This window comes from Pseudonaja textilis, chromosome 6 (assembly GCF_049901715.1).
Source record: "Pseudonaja textilis isolate UNSWEBS1 chromosome 6, rPseTex1.2, whole genome shotgun sequence".
Classification (NCBI taxonomy): Eukaryota; Metazoa; Chordata; class Lepidosauria; order Squamata; family Elapidae; genus Pseudonaja; species Pseudonaja textilis.
In genome coordinates this window covers 54,737,151-54,752,693 of record NC_141995.1, presented here as the reverse complement: position 1 = coordinate 54,752,693, position 15,543 = coordinate 54,737,151, and the positions used below count along the sequence as shown (strand labels likewise).

General features: G+C 38.7%; 1 protein-coding gene across 1 annotated transcript in view; it reads left to right on the top strand.

The window, feature by feature from the left end:
* Positions 1-15,054, top strand: part of KIT (KIT proto-oncogene, receptor tyrosine kinase) — a 111,593-nt gene extending 96,539 nt beyond the window's left edge. The window contains exons 18-21 of the mRNA XM_026699875.2: positions 1,617-1,728; positions 2,296-2,395; positions 3,750-3,855; positions 11,795-15,054. Coding sequence (XP_026555660.1) covers positions 1,617-1,728; positions 2,296-2,395; positions 3,750-3,855; positions 11,795-11,920 — 444 coding nt within the window. The 3' untranslated portion in view covers positions 11,921-15,054. The remainder of the gene's footprint in view (positions 1-1,616; positions 1,729-2,295; positions 2,396-3,749; positions 3,856-11,794) is intronic.
* The last annotated feature ends 489 nt before the right edge of the window (positions 15,055-15,543 follow it).

Sequence of the window (15,543 nt, the reverse complement as noted above, 5' to 3'; positions counted from 1 at the left end):
TCATTGCACCTCGTACAATGAAATTAATACCACCTTTAGTGTACATTATGACCATGAAAATTAACACAAACACACACCCTTCACATTCTATACATTGAATTGAAAACCCCTGGTATTGCATTAATATTGCACTATACAGTAGAATGATTCGATTCATTCTTGATATAGAATTTACCACTCATTTAAAAGTTTTACTTCATACAATTAATTGAAATAGTAATGCAGATTACTTTCCTAAACTTCAAAATAAATGTATGATTCTTGTACCATGCAGTGGTTATCATTGGATGAAATGTATAATGAGTCTGATTTAAGTAACAAAGCCAACAATAATAATACTTTGCAATAGAAATTGTAACAAAGAATATGAATTGTATAGTAGCGATTAAAAACATAAACCCGTGGGTCTATATATTGGACAAATCCAAATTCCAGATGGGTTTTTTTTAATGTAGTCGACGGAATTTATATCCAAGATCCAACTTTTGCTGGATTACTTGGGTAATAATTTAAAGCTGAGTTTACATGATTTTGACTTGAAAGGAATTGCAAATGGATGAAGATGTGAATTTTAAATTAACAAAGATACAGAATACGTGGGATTCATGAAAACAATAATCATAGGACGCGGGAAAATTGTTGTCCTCAAAGTCTTTGGTCAGTTCAAGTGGAAAATTGCGGCAAATTAAATCTAACGTACACAAGGCCACACAATTGGGAATTGGAGCTCAGATACAACTGCAATTAAATTGAATCCAGTGAGATGAGATGGTAATCATATTGTCCATCTCAAAGGAAATTATTTACAAGAGCAGCCAGGAAAGGAATTCATTCATTCATTTCATTCACGAAAAGCAGATTGTTAGTCACTTCTAAGAGACAGAATGAAGTTTCATAAAACCTTTAAAGTAACATTTCCTTCAGTATCTTGGTGGGGTTGTTTAATATTATATGGCACAATCGGTGCCCATTTCTATTGTGTTTTCTTCTGTGTTGGGAATCAAATTACTGCATAATTATTAAATAACTTAGTTATTCATCAATAAAAGCTTCAGATGACAAGCCAAGAAGCTACTTTTCAATTTACTGGGCTTGACGTTAACAGCATGTTTAACAGTATTTATACAGTTTTGACATTATCCTTAATTTACTAATTTACTGGCCCTTCTGCCCAGGATCATATGTGCTCATTCTGAAAGGGAGGGTAAAAGAGAGACAGTAATTTCCATTTCTTGTATGGCAACAGATGGTTTCAATCTGCTCTACCCATTGCTGATGTTCTTCCCCAAAGGAAAACAAGTACAAGTTCTCAGGGGCACTTGGTCTCTTTAATTGTTGAAGGGGAACAACCACAAAAAAAAGTTTAATCTTTAGTATTCTTGTAGTGTTCCTCCAGCAACAAGGGACTGTTTTTATGATACATTTGATTACATGCAAATTCATAACAACAAGATTAATTAACAATTAATGTACTGAAAGCTAACCGAGGCATTCAATTAAATGTTTAATCCAGTGAAAGCTCTGTCAAATAACTGTTGATTTTCACTTTGCGTAGGATAAGATCTTTTATTGATTTTTTTTGGGGGGGTTAACATGTTCTTCCTTTTTCTGCCCAGGCACGGCTTCCTGTGAAGTGGATGGCCCCTGAGAGTATCTTTGAATGTGTGTACACCTTTGAGAGCGATGTTTGGTCTTACGGAATTCTTCTTTGGGAACTCTTCTCTTTAGGTAAACATACCCCTGGGGATTACGTATGTTCTTTATACAGGTAGCGTTGTGGCCTGTCGGCTGCTGGCCCCTCCAGCAGCCAAATCAGAGGAGGAGGAGGAGGAGGCGTGGGAGTCGGGGCAATCTGAGAGTTTTGAGGGGGAAGAGGGAATGGAGCTGTCGGAGATAGAGGCAGAGCCTGGACCATCCATCAGCCCTCAGATGGAAGGTCAACAGCCTCCAGATATGGAGTGACTGATGAGGGAGAGATGGAACAGCTGGGTCCAGGGCCTGATGTGCAAAAGGCAGAGGAGAGGAGAGCAGTGGAAATCTGTGGGCTGATCCTTGGGACGGAAGAGCCACCACTGCTAGCAAAGGCCCTAGCTCTAGGGATAGGAGATGAATAGATATGGCTAATTGTGATCCTAAGTCAAGAACTACCTGCATTTGTTTCCTGGATGTTTTACCACTCTCATTTTTAAAACAGAAATCCATTTAAAATAGAGTCCCCTGGAGCAGATTGGTCAATCAATACAAATAAACCTGTAATTAAAATCATAAAGTAATAGATAGAATCTTCTTTAACAGGAAGCAGTCCCTACCCCGGAATGCCCGTGGATTCCAAGTTCTACAAAAACATCAAGGAAGGATACAGAATGTTTAGTCCAGAATATGCACCTCCAGAAATGTGAGTCTGAATTTATTTAAAAATGCTAATTATCCAGTTTTGATGGAAATACTAATTTTATTTTACGCTGGTTTTTTTTTTTCTCAAAAAGTTTCACTAGTAGACTAAATCATAGATCTCTTCTCGCATTTTCATATATTGGCCAGATTTGTAGAATTCAGTTTGAATAATGATACTGGGAAAAAGAAACGGAGTTACAATTAGCCACGGCACTTTCCTTTCGTTCCATTGTGACCACAGGCCCTGGTCAGTTAATATCCACATTTATTCCCACTTGCATGCATTGTCCAATACTTCCAAACCTTTTGAAATTAACCCATCGTGGTGTGACCTCATATGCACGGAAGGTACATGGTGGTTATTTGATTCCTTATGCAAATCTTACGCAATCTGGATAACAATGACCATCATCATCACAGTTAAACCAAATTTTACGTCCTAAAGTTAGATCATTCACTATGGTCTGATGCCCCCGGCTTTCGATTATGTATAGCCAATTCATCAATTTAGTAATTGATCCTGATCATTGGTTTTCCAATTATAACACATTGCCTTATTATAGGTTAGTGACAAAATGCCTTTTTGCATTGAATAGGATTTGAGGAGGGGGGTTTGCTCTGTGTCAATAGCTACTCTCCTAAAAATCAGCAAAAATGAATTTTCCTGCCTGGACTAGAAGGTTCCCTTCCAACTCTGTTTTTCTGTTAATTGAAGAGTAAATTAAAACATCATTGTTGGATCTATTTCCAGTAGAGCATGTGTGTCTATGTACGTATGCCTATTTTAGCACGTAGATAAAATTAATAAGCTTGTCAATCAGTTTAATTTTTTTCTCTCCTTTGGCAGCATTTTCTGGAATGCCCATGTGATTGCCACATTGAATGATGATCATGTGAGCATTCCAGGACAAATAAGGAATGCCTATCTCAGTACTTAATAAAATAAGTTCAGCTCTTCTAGAATTCCTCACAGTTTACTTCATGTGAACCCTTGCAGACTGTTAGCAGCATTCATTCACATTGAGAATTTAAAAAAAAATGCATGTACAATTCCAGCAAGCGCCATAAGCAGAATTCTTTCAGTTTCCAAGGAGTATAATATAAAAGCACAACGATTATCCTTTATCTACTGCTGTAGGACAAATGGGAGGCTGGGATCTTAGACACACATTGCATTTTTCAGAATTGTTTTAAGAAAGCGTTTTTACACTTTTGCTGATGAAACTAATGGTTGGTTTGGGCAAAACGAACCAAACTATGAATTTTGTCTATGAATTTTCTAAAAGTTTCTAAAAAACGTGCTCAAAATTACGATCGGTGTTTTTCATTTTCTTCATCCTAACTTGTATCCATAGCTTTAACATCATGAAGAGCTGTTGGGATGCCGACCCTGTGAAGAGGCCAACTTTTAAGCAAATTGTACAACTGATTGAACAGCAGATCTCCGACACCACAAGTCATGTAAGTGTTGGGTATTTCAGCATAGCTTCCGAAGGGAGACTGAGTGTCAACACCGGGTGTTAGTTGTACACAGATCTTGTTTTATGTGGCATTCTTTTTTAATTTTTTAAAAAATAATTTTGTTTATTCAAGATTTCAGGGAATTTTTAAAAAGAGAAAAAAGTTCTCACATTTTACAGCATTGTCATAACAGTGTGTATATCCTTTAGTGACAATTCAATTCATTTACTACAAATATATCTATCGCTTGTTTACTGTCCTTATTTATTGTATTATTATTAAATTACCTTATTTATTTATTTATTTATATATATATATTACTTTACATATATATATTTACATACACATACATCATGTATCCTATTCTTCTTTAGAGTCTCTTTGGTCATTTTTCACTAAATATCTTTACATGCTATTCATCTCGCCAAAAAAGATGATCAAATAAATTTCAGATAAAGCGGGGACCTGACTTTTGAGAAAGTTGGATTTTGAAAGAGGGGTGCACCTCAGTTTTATTCGGTATGCCCTCTGATTTTGTTGGGGAGAAGCTGAGTTTGAAGTATGGCTTTAGTAAACAGATAACAGATAATCAGAGTTGGAAGGGACCTTGTAGGTCATCTAGTCCAGCCCCCTGCCCAAGCAGGAGACCCTACACCATTTCTGACAGATGGCAGTCCAATCTCTCCTTGAAAGTCTCAACTGATGGCGCTCCCACAACTTCCAAAGGCAACTTCTGTACCATGTTCTCACTGTCAGAAAGTTTCTCCTTATTTCCAGGTTGAATCTCTCCTTGTTCAGTTTCCATCCATTATTCCTTGTCTGGCCTACAGGTGCTTTAGAAAATAGCTTGACCCCTTCCTCCTCTCTGTGGAAGCCACTCAAATATTGGAAGACTGCTATCCTGTCTCCCCTGGTCCTTCTCTTCCCTAGAGTAGGCATTCTTCACTAGAGTAGAACCCACTAGAGTAGGTTCCAGTTCCTGCAACCGTTCTTCCCATGTTTTAGTCTCCAGTCCCCTAATCATCCTGGTTGCTCTTCTCTGTACTTTTTCTATGTATTTTTTCTAATGTGGTGACCAAAACTGGATGCAGTACTCTTAGGTGTGATCTTACTAAGGCTTTATAGAGTGATATTAGTGGCTCCCTTGATCTCGATTGTATCCCTCTCTTAATGCAACTTAGAATTGCATTGGCTTTTGTGGCTGCTGCTGGACACACAAACCTTTAAAACACCACTAAATGGTGCATTTGGAGAATTGGAAAACGGACTCTCTCTCTCTCTCCAGCTATACCAGACATAGTTAAACAGAAGGGTGCATTATAGGTAGTCCTCAACTTACGATTACAATTGACCCCCAAATTTATGTTGTTAAGTGAGACATTAGTTAAGCGAGCTTCTCCCCCCCACACCCCCTTTTACAGCCTTTCCTACCACAGTCGTTAAGGAAATCATTGCAGTTGATAAATTAGTAACCTGACTGTTAAGTGTATGGTTTCCCCCATTGACTTGGCTTGCCAGAAGTTTGCAAAAGGATAATACAGCGTGACCTTGGGACACGGCAATGGTCATAAGTGTGAACCATCTGCCCAGCATCTGAATTTTGATCACATGATCCTGGGGATGCTGCAAAGGTTGTAACTGTGAAAAACGATCATAAGCCACTGTTTTCAGTGCCATTGTAACTTTAAACCAAACTTGACAGCTTTAAGACTTGTGAACTTCAACTCCCAGAATTCCTCCTCCAAGTCATGTTAGCTCAGGAATTCTGGTGGTTGAAGTCCACAAGTCTTAAACTCGCCAAGTTTGAAGACCCTTGCTTTAAACAGTCACAAAATAAACTGTTCTGAGTCCAAGACTATCTGTATAAGTGTCAAACCACGCTTCCTCCTTGTGATGACCTGGAGTGTAACATAAATGTAACACAATCCAAAATGTAAATAAATGTCCTTTAATGCGTCCAACTTGGCCCCACTGTTCAATAATTCTCAGTTGGAGATAAAACTTACTCAAAAATAGTCTTCCAAAGAAAGCAATTCAGTCAGAACTTAATGAGCAGATAGAGGTGAAATAAAAAACCAAACAAACTACAATGACAAAATTTCCACAACGGACCAGGATAAGTAATTACCAAATTCAAGGAGATAACAAGGCACAGTTTGTTGGAAGGATGCCAACCAAGGTAACTTCAGCCCCAAATAAAACACACTTTGCTTCTGGCAATGCGGTGTTTTAACCGTCTCTCTTATACACTATTCTCCCCAGCTGCCACCAATGAGGGGGATCGTGGCCGCTTCCTCTCTCGTAAGCCAAGTTGTTTCCTTCTCCTTTCCTCCCTGCATGTCCCAGGATGCAGAGGGGATGGGCCTGGGTCCTCTTCTGACTGCCCAGCCAGCCTCTGCCCTTCCCCAGCCTCCTCCCCAACCTCCGGAGCCACACCTCCACTCCTTGTCAGCTGTTCCTCCTCTCCCTCAGAGTCCGACTCTACCAAGTTTATGACACTCCCCTGAGCCTTGTTAAAGAGCTACTCAGCAGACATGTAAAGTTGGTGAGCTTTGACAAAAGTGTTCTCCTTCTGTCTCTTTGTTGACTTATGCAATAAAGTGGAACAACGGATTAACTGCCCTATCAGAACCAAAACTCACATCTGTCCTAACCTCAGCATGGTTCTTATCTCTTGTTTTGGGGGGGATTTAGTTTCCTGCCAACTGTGACCTTCAGGAGGGATGAAGCGTGTGAATCCTAGTAGGTTTAATCTATTCCTTTGCTATTTATTGAATCTGCTTACTCCAAATGAGGATGCTACCTTTTGGCTCCAAAGCAAAAAGTCTGCAAAGCAAAGGGAAGCTGAAGTAAGTTTCTAAGCACAGTTGCGGTTTCACTTAGTGACTGTTTCATTTAGCCGCTGAGTTGCCAATCCCAATTGTGGTTGTAAAATGAGGACTAGTGTAAGCATTCACCAATCTACTTTCAAACACTGGGAGAAACCAATAAAACTAGAGACCACTTTGCATTCAGACAGTGCCTCTCCAAGTAGATAATGATGATTGTTGTTATTGTTATTTTGCATTACAGTATAAATGGTGCACAATCAACTAATCAACTGTAGAGCTTAAACCTTAGTTTGCAACCTTGGGTCAATTGGAGAAATTGGAGACAGTGTGTGTAGTCTTTCAACTGTAGCACGTCAAGGAAGGGAAATGAGACAAACCATCATAGTTCCATAAGAGAAACTACTGTGTTTCCCTGAAAATAAGATCCTGTTATATTTTTTGCCACCAAAAAAGGCACCAGGTCTTATTTTGGGGGGAAGTCATTCTCTGACTCATTTGCGTACGTCGCCCCCGGCCTGCTTTTTGCTGTCAAAGGCCTTCAGGAACTTCTTCTGTGGCTGGGAAGGCTTTCCTGAAGGCCCCTGCAGCAGATAACAGAGCTCTGAATTGATCTGGAGCTTTGTTATCAGCTACTAAGGCCTTCAGGAAAGCCTTGCCAGCTACAGAAGAAAGGGGCCGGCGAGGCAGGTGTCAGGTTGTGCAAGGCCTGGCTACAACTGTCCAAAGGTAAGTAGTAAGCCCACCCACCCCCGTCCCCACCCTAGCTTAATTTTTGCCTGTGCACTCTGGAATGGGTAGGATCTTAAATAGGGCTTATTTTGGGGATTAGGGCTTATACTGGGTGCATGTGTAAAAAATCAAGCCAGGACTTACTTTCAGGATAGATCATATTTTCAGAGAAACGGGGTAGCAGTTGCTATTTCAAAGCCACACGAATTCAAGTGAGACACTGTATTCCCAGTATGATTATGTAGTAATGGTAGATGCTACAGATTGAATTTTCAGACAAATTCCAATTTGTCCAATTCAATTTTCAGACATAGAACTTTACAAATTAAAAGGTGGAATTAAAAATGGAATGATTTGTGCAAAATTCCAGCGAAACAACTGTGCACCTACAGTTCTGGGCTTTTATCGCCTAGCGTACTTTCAGCGCAGTGTGCATCACATAATAATCGAATGCTTGGTTGTTCTGTTTGAACTTCCTTCATTGCCATCTTCAGTCAAACACACAAAAAGCAATTGTTTAATGCACAACACAAGTAATAGTATAGAACAATGCATCATTTCTGCAATAAACTAATAGTCATTGAGGAAGTTAAAAAATAATGGTTAATTTCCCTCTGGACAGATCATATCATAAATCTCACTGCTTGTTTTTGTTTTTTAATTGCCCAAAGAATTCTGTATTCCAATCCTTTTGAAATTAATTGTTTCCACTTAAATTGCTTTTGGATATTCCTTTTGTGCTTATTGTCTTCCAAGGCTAGGAATGTCGTGGTTTCCCCAGTGTAGTAACACTTTATGCAGCATTCATCTAGTCTGTACATTTTTTTAAAAAAAATACATTGGGGTTTTATTGCATTTTGATATTCTACTAAACCTAGCCTTGATCATTTTTAATCCTCTCTGTAAATATTTTGCAGTTGTTTATGGCAGATTTCGGTATTTTCCTGATGTGAGTTTGACTAGATATTTTGCCACTTGGTGGATTGTTCCAGTGAAACGGACAATTGACTGCAGACTTCTGGCTTGTCAATATTTGGCAGGTCATAGCGCAGTGTTGGCTAACCTTTTCCAAGTTGCATGTCAAAAGTGCGCTCGCGTGCCGGCACCCATGATGCAATGTGCACGCAACTCCCCTGCCCCATGCATGCGCGCGGGTCCCCCTGTGCGTTCACTGCACGCCTCTGCATATGCTCATGCAACCCCCCACATGCCGCATGCCTCTGCGTATGCACGGCAGATACCCAACAATCAGCTGACTGGCGGGGGCGCATGCACTGTGGGGCTCTTCCAGGTGACCTCTCATGTGCCGGCAGAAGTGGCTCTGCGTGCTTCTTCCAGCACGCATACCATGGGTTCACCATCACGGCCATAGCGGTATAGGGACTTAGTCATCCATGATTCTTACTGACTTTTCCCAATCAATTTTGTGCATGAGGAACTTTACTTCAGTCTTGGCGCTTGAATTTTTGGTGATGGCTTGAATGTCCCACCTGAATCCGGCATGAGATACATCCTATTTGTCGGAGGAACTGCACTTGGGGCCCAGAAGGTGGCCATTCTCCACCATGTCGTCCATTTTATGAAAAATTCTCCCCACCCCCTAAATGAGATCATTTCTATCCCTACTGATTTTCTAGAAGTACCTCAAAATCGGGCTGTATCGTCCCGCCTGTGGGGCAGGGGCAGTGATACCTTGAGGTGGCTCCCTTGTTGATCTAAACAGGCCACCCACTTTGTATGGGCAGCCATACAAAGTTAACACATGCGAGTAGTCCTCGTCTTAGGACCAGAATTGAGCCCAACATTTCTGTCATGAAGCGAAACATTTGTTGAGTGAGTTTTGCCCCCCGTTTTACAATCTTTCTTGCCACCTTTGTTAAGTGAAATCACTGCAGCGGATCAGTTAGTAACCTGGTTGTTAAGTGAATCTGGCTTCCCCATTGACTTCGCTCATCAGAAGGGTCGCAAGAGGGTATCCCTTGACCCCTTGGGACACAGCAATGGTCATAAGTATGAACCAGTTGCCAAGCGTCCGAATTTTGATCACATGACCATGGGGTTACTAACAAAGGTCATAAGTGTGAAAAATGGGTCATGTCACTTTTTTTCAGTGCCATTGTAACTTTAAATGGTCACTAAATGAACTGTTGAAAGTCGAGGGCTACCTTTACATACATTTTTTTAAAACAATTTTATTTGAGTTTTCACAAAACAAAAATTAACATAGAACATCTTTTTTTAGTGAACAGCGTGGTTCCAGGTTTTCACTTTTCCATACAGACATAATCTCAATTACATATTCATATTTCATATTTAGTTTCATATTTTATCACTACTTTATACATTCTCCATTGATTTTCCCTTAAGTATCTTCCTTAGGCTTACTTTATAGCTTTCTCATTCATTTTTAAATCTATTTCATATCATTTTCAAACTTTCCATATCTTCATAATCATTATGCTTATACTTTTATCTGTCCTGCTTAAAATTTCATTACATATTCTTGTATCATCCTTTCCCAACAAATTCCTCCACATTTCAAACTTTACAAAACAAGGTTTCCCTTATAATTACCAATTAGAATGTGTCACCTTCATATCCATAAACCTTTACATACATTTTAATGGATCCTATGCTAGGTTGCCCATATTGGCATCATACTATTCTTTGCCACGGATTATTTTTGGTCCTCTTTTGTTGTGATGCTGGTCGGATTCTCAGCTCAAGGCACAGATTTCAGCTGTTTTGTCTCGATGCATCCGTGATTTTTCACATTTCACATTTGAAAAGCCTTCTCTTTACTCAACAGGGAAGGAAGTCTGAAAGCTGGGCATTAAAACAAGAGAAGTGTGTGGGTATTAAGCTTCCGTCGTGACTATTTTGTTTGGGTTCCGTGTTAACAGTTCCTTTTGGTGTGTAAGGGTCACATGGCTTTTTTAACATGACTGAAAACAGCCAGTGAAGTAGATTCCAATCAGGGTAGGCCAATAGGTCTGTGGCCCAGTACCATAGTGCAGCCCATGCATACATACATACATACATACATACAAATCTACCTACGATTTCAGCAACAGAGTGGTCAATGTCTGGAATACTCTACCTGACTCTGGTTTCTTCCCCAAAGCCCCAAAATTTTAACCTTAGACTGTCTACTGTTGACCTCACCCCTTTCCTAAGACGTCTGTAAAGGGCATAAGTGCACCAACATGCTGACCATCCTTGTCCTAATGTTCCTTTTTATTTGTATCCATTTCATCTATTCATAATCATGTTTATACTTATATCTGTTATACTTATACCTGTCTAATACTTGCTTGACAAAATAAATAAATAAATAAAATATCTATCTATCTATTTATCTATCTATGGATGAATGAATCAATCAGTCAATTTTGCACGCCACTCCATCTCAGCTAAGTGGTTTACAAACAAGACAATATGCATAATATGAAATCAAAAACTAAAAACGCATTTTAAACACAAGGTTAAAATTTACAAGGTAAAAATAAAAAAATCAAAGTTAAACAAATGCTTAACTGCTTTTCTTCTTCTTCTTAATCAGTTTTGATGTTCTGCAGCCTACGTTGCCTTCATTATTCAGGGTTTTTCTTTTTCTTCAAACAACTTTTAGCTGCAGGTGGTCATTACTTAACCACTTCTTCAGCAACCATTTAGGCTTAAAACAGTGCTGAGGAAGTAGTACTTATGACCGATCTTCAAAGTTTAGGCCACCGTAGCATTTCTCTGGTCAAATGATCTCAATACAGACATTGAAACCTAATCAAGTGTATTTAAAGGTGAATACAAAACCATTCCTTTAATATCTGCAGCCCTCAGCCCCTCCCTCCCTCCCTCCTTCCCTCTTTCTCCCTCTCTTCCACACTCTCTTTCCCCCACTCTCTCACTCTATATATATCTCTCATTTAATTGATGCTTGAATTAAACACTATTCATTTTATAAATGGAAACTACTTTCTGAAAACTGGGAGGACGCATGGTTGAAGTAAAATTATTATCTCTAAAAAACAATGTTGAGATTATCGCAGTCAAAATGAATGAACACCACTTATTGATTAGCATTGCACACATCCATCAAAATAACTACATGAAAATATGTCTGTTGATTGCCTCTCATGATATGGTAATTGAAATCTCCATAAAATGTAGATAACGAAGCAAAGAAATCATAAACAGAATCAATATTCCATGCAAGCAAAAAGCAGTCCCTAAAATTACAGTGCTCAAGCTTTTATAATACATTTTTATCAGATTGTTGAAAGCTACACAGCGTTGGCTTTCATGGATGAGATGCAAAAAGAAATATATCGGTTGTTTGGTGTGGTGTCCAATAGACTGATTCTGATTTCTATCTTTTCCAGATTTACTCCAATGTTTCAAACAGCATTTGTAGTCAAGGAAATGCCGCAGATCACTCTGTAAGAATTAACTCGGTGGGTAGCAGCTCTTCGTCAACTCAGCCCTTACTCACGCACGAGGATGTTTGAAAATAGACTCAACCCATCTTGCTGGAGAATGTACTGTTTCAAAATGACGATCTGTCGTTCTAATGGTAGTAGAAGTATTGCAGGAGTTGCTCTGTGTTGCTTTCTTTTTAATCACATACAAAATTAGACTGCCCAGTCACACCATTGTTAACACTGCTTGCTAGGATATGCATAATTGCTATATTATAGGCAATGGCAATATAGAATCAGATTTGGGAGTGGGAAATAGCAGTTTCAAAAATAAGTATGGGTTGTTGTTTTTTTAAAAGAAGAGCATCGTATGAAAGGCATCAGAACACCTGAGTCCAAAATGTTGATGTGTTGGGTGTGGAAGAGGAAATATTTGAGTAATTTCCATTATTTCCTAAATCTTAGTGGGGTAGAACGAAAGCAAAAGAAAAAAGAAAAAAACTGACATTCCAAATCCAAGAACAAGGAGGTAACACTTGGTTGAGAAACAAATCTTGAATGAGCATCAAACAGAACTTATTTCTCGTAGAAAGTTGAGGAACTTATGGCTGTGAAGCAAGCTCATAGTCATGGATGTTAAAATTGTAACTTTTTGGAGAACCAGAGTCCCTAGCTTTGAGTTACTGCCAGTTCCACCTTGCTTATGCCTTTGTTCAGTATTTCCAAATGTTTCACTTTAGGCCAGTGTTTCTCCACCTTGGCAATTTTAAGAGGTGTAGACTTTACTCCCAGAATTCTGGAAGTTGAAATCCATACCTCTCAAAGTTGCCATGGTTAAAGAAACTCTGCTCTAAGCAGAAAATATATAACATGAGAGGGACGAAAAATAATTTACCTGCCTTGTTTTTCTCCACAGAGTTCATATTCTAACAGACGTATTTTCTGTACTGTTTTCTCGCTGCCTTTCTTGCTGCCTTTTTGTCTATGTTCAGGGTGTCTGCATCTGGCCTATCAGATGAACCACTAGGTGGGAGCAGAGAGTTTTAAGAGTTTTCCATGTCTCTTTGCTGCCTTCTAGTGGTTGTTCAGAATTTGTAACTCAGATACAATAGTCCTGATGGTTTCCCACAGTATCTTCATTTGTAAGAGAGTGTTAAAAAAAAGTAATATCAAATATGGTGGATTTCCCAGTCTGGTGAAGACATACGTCTACTTGTGTTTCAAAACAGATAGTCATATATTCTTTGTGTAGCTCCTGTAGATTGAGTGAAAAGATGGCTCACTGGTTGAATTTGTGTATAGGTGTGACAGCGTGTATTTAAATCAGTCAAATTAGATTTGATAAAACTCCACAAATTTTATCAGGAGTGCATTTTTTTTATACTTTGAAAAATTATTAAAGGTAAACCATCCCTTAGTTACATCTGAGAACATCTTACTTACCTGTGTTGCTTCATATTTGGGTATGTCAGCATTGAGAAAAATAACTAATAACATGTTAAAATCAGAGCATTGGCAGGTAAACAGCAGTTAAGTGTATCCATTGGTTTTTTTTTTTCTGAACATGCATCTTTCTCTTAAATGCAAAACATCCAGGGAAGTCTTTAGAATAAGTCTAACAAATTCTAAAATATTAATTTATTTAGAGTGCACTAGGCCTCTCTCGTCCTGTTATTTACATTACCTGTATTGTTACATTTACATACATTTTTGATAAAAGCAATTATTTGCCCTATTGCAATGTTATTAAATACTTCTCCAAAGGCAAGATAATTCAGATGCACTCCTAATGCCCCCCTTGGCTTAAATGCCATTAGCCTTTGCTCTGTAATCTGATCTATAATTTGGTATTCTTCTATGTAGTTTAGGGTTATAGCTACAAAAAAAACGGGCCAGCCAATTTTATGGACGCTTGCACTGTTATACTGTTGCACCTTTCCAAATTTTGCCAGGGTTTTATGGGGAATGGTTTAGTCTAAACTCCTTAAGTACATAGGATTCCCATTCTCTTCTGTGAAAGGAATAGACTTCACACGAGCACTAGCAGAGTATCTTTGTATGCTGATCAAAGGGAAGGCTCTGCAAAGTATTTGTGTGTACTGTCAAAACCTTACCTGCTCAGTGGAGCCATTGGGCTGACCGTTCCATCTGAGAGGTCTCAGCTAAAGGTCTACCTTATACCTAGATGGCACCACTGGAGAAGGCTGGCGTTAGCCCTGTTTTCACGTTCAGTGCCCGTAAAAGGCACAACAGCTGACACATTTGAATCTGTACAAGAGTGTATGAAAGGGATCCTTCTCCTTTTGGCACTCAACCCTGGTAAGGCTTGGAAATGTAGGGTTGGAAACCTTGCAAAATGGATTCCCAGTTGCATGGAAGAATCTACCTTTTCCCCTCAGTGAACCACAGTAGAGGTCTCTCCGTCCCTGCTCCTCACGCCGTAAGGCTGGGGAATGGTGCTGCAGGTGGAATTCTTCTGTCTTATTTCTCTGACTTTCACCCATTCGACCAGATCTGAAGCGAGGGAGCCCTACCTAATTTGAATAGGATATAGCCCCATCTTGGGATTCCCAAATTGCAAGAGAGACCAAAATTCATGTTTATTCAAGATGTGAATGCATCGTTCCGTTCTGTCCTCCCAGAAGTCAAAAAGGCTAGGCGCAGAACCATCCAGATATTAAAATTATCACAAATCTCTCAAGAGAAGGTAGCATTTTTGTTGAATCTGTCAGAGTTAAGAGAGGTGATTAGGGAGCTTCCCAAATTCGATGTATATTTCTGTACAGAAGGTGAAAACAGGGCTTGAGTCATACACTTTTACATTCCTAAAGGTTTTAAAGCTACCAGAAAAATGCTCTTTGGCATTTATAGCAGTTATTCGCAAAATTCTAATAATTATAGGCACAGCGGTACTTCATTGGCACTTCGATGATTTATTTTTTTTTCTTTTTAAGAGTCTCAAAAGCTATATTTTTATAATTTTGTTTTTTGTTCAAATGTAGTTTATGCAGCAGCTTGAGATTTTCAGATGGGTTTTGTTCGGTTGTGTTCTCATGTCAATGCTAAACTGTAGCAATAAAGTCTTCTCCACTCTTAGGTTCTTGAGTTAAAAATATTTTTATATAAATATATATATATATATATATAAATATAAATATATGCACAGTGCCTGTATGTATAAATACATGGATGTTTGAAAGTTGTATTGTTGAAAAGTTTAAATAAAGGTGTAAATAAGATATATCCAGGGACAAGTTCTGTGAGATTTTTTTAATATACATCGAATCCAACTACAGTTTCTGCACAAATAAATAAATAAGGTAACCTCACCAACAGCGACTTATTGGGATAGATTGTGGTAACTTACAAGTTTCATGGTAACCTTCAATTCTTTCAGAGTATCTGTTGGAGAGGGCTGAGGTTGATATATACCTGCCTTGAATTGTGAATATAGATAACATACAAATAATACACCAATGACATGAATTTGTGGGATGTGTGAGAACAACAGGTGATAACCTAATGTTTCTACCAAACACTTGTAATTACAATTATGTCAGAAGAACTATATGCTCTGGAGACATCTTTCACCTTAGCGGACTTAATAATTTCTTCACTAAATAAAATACCAATAATAATCAAAGGAATGTTAGGCTTCACTAAAATTATGTGCAAGAATATAGGAAAGTGTGGAATAATGAATGCTTATACTT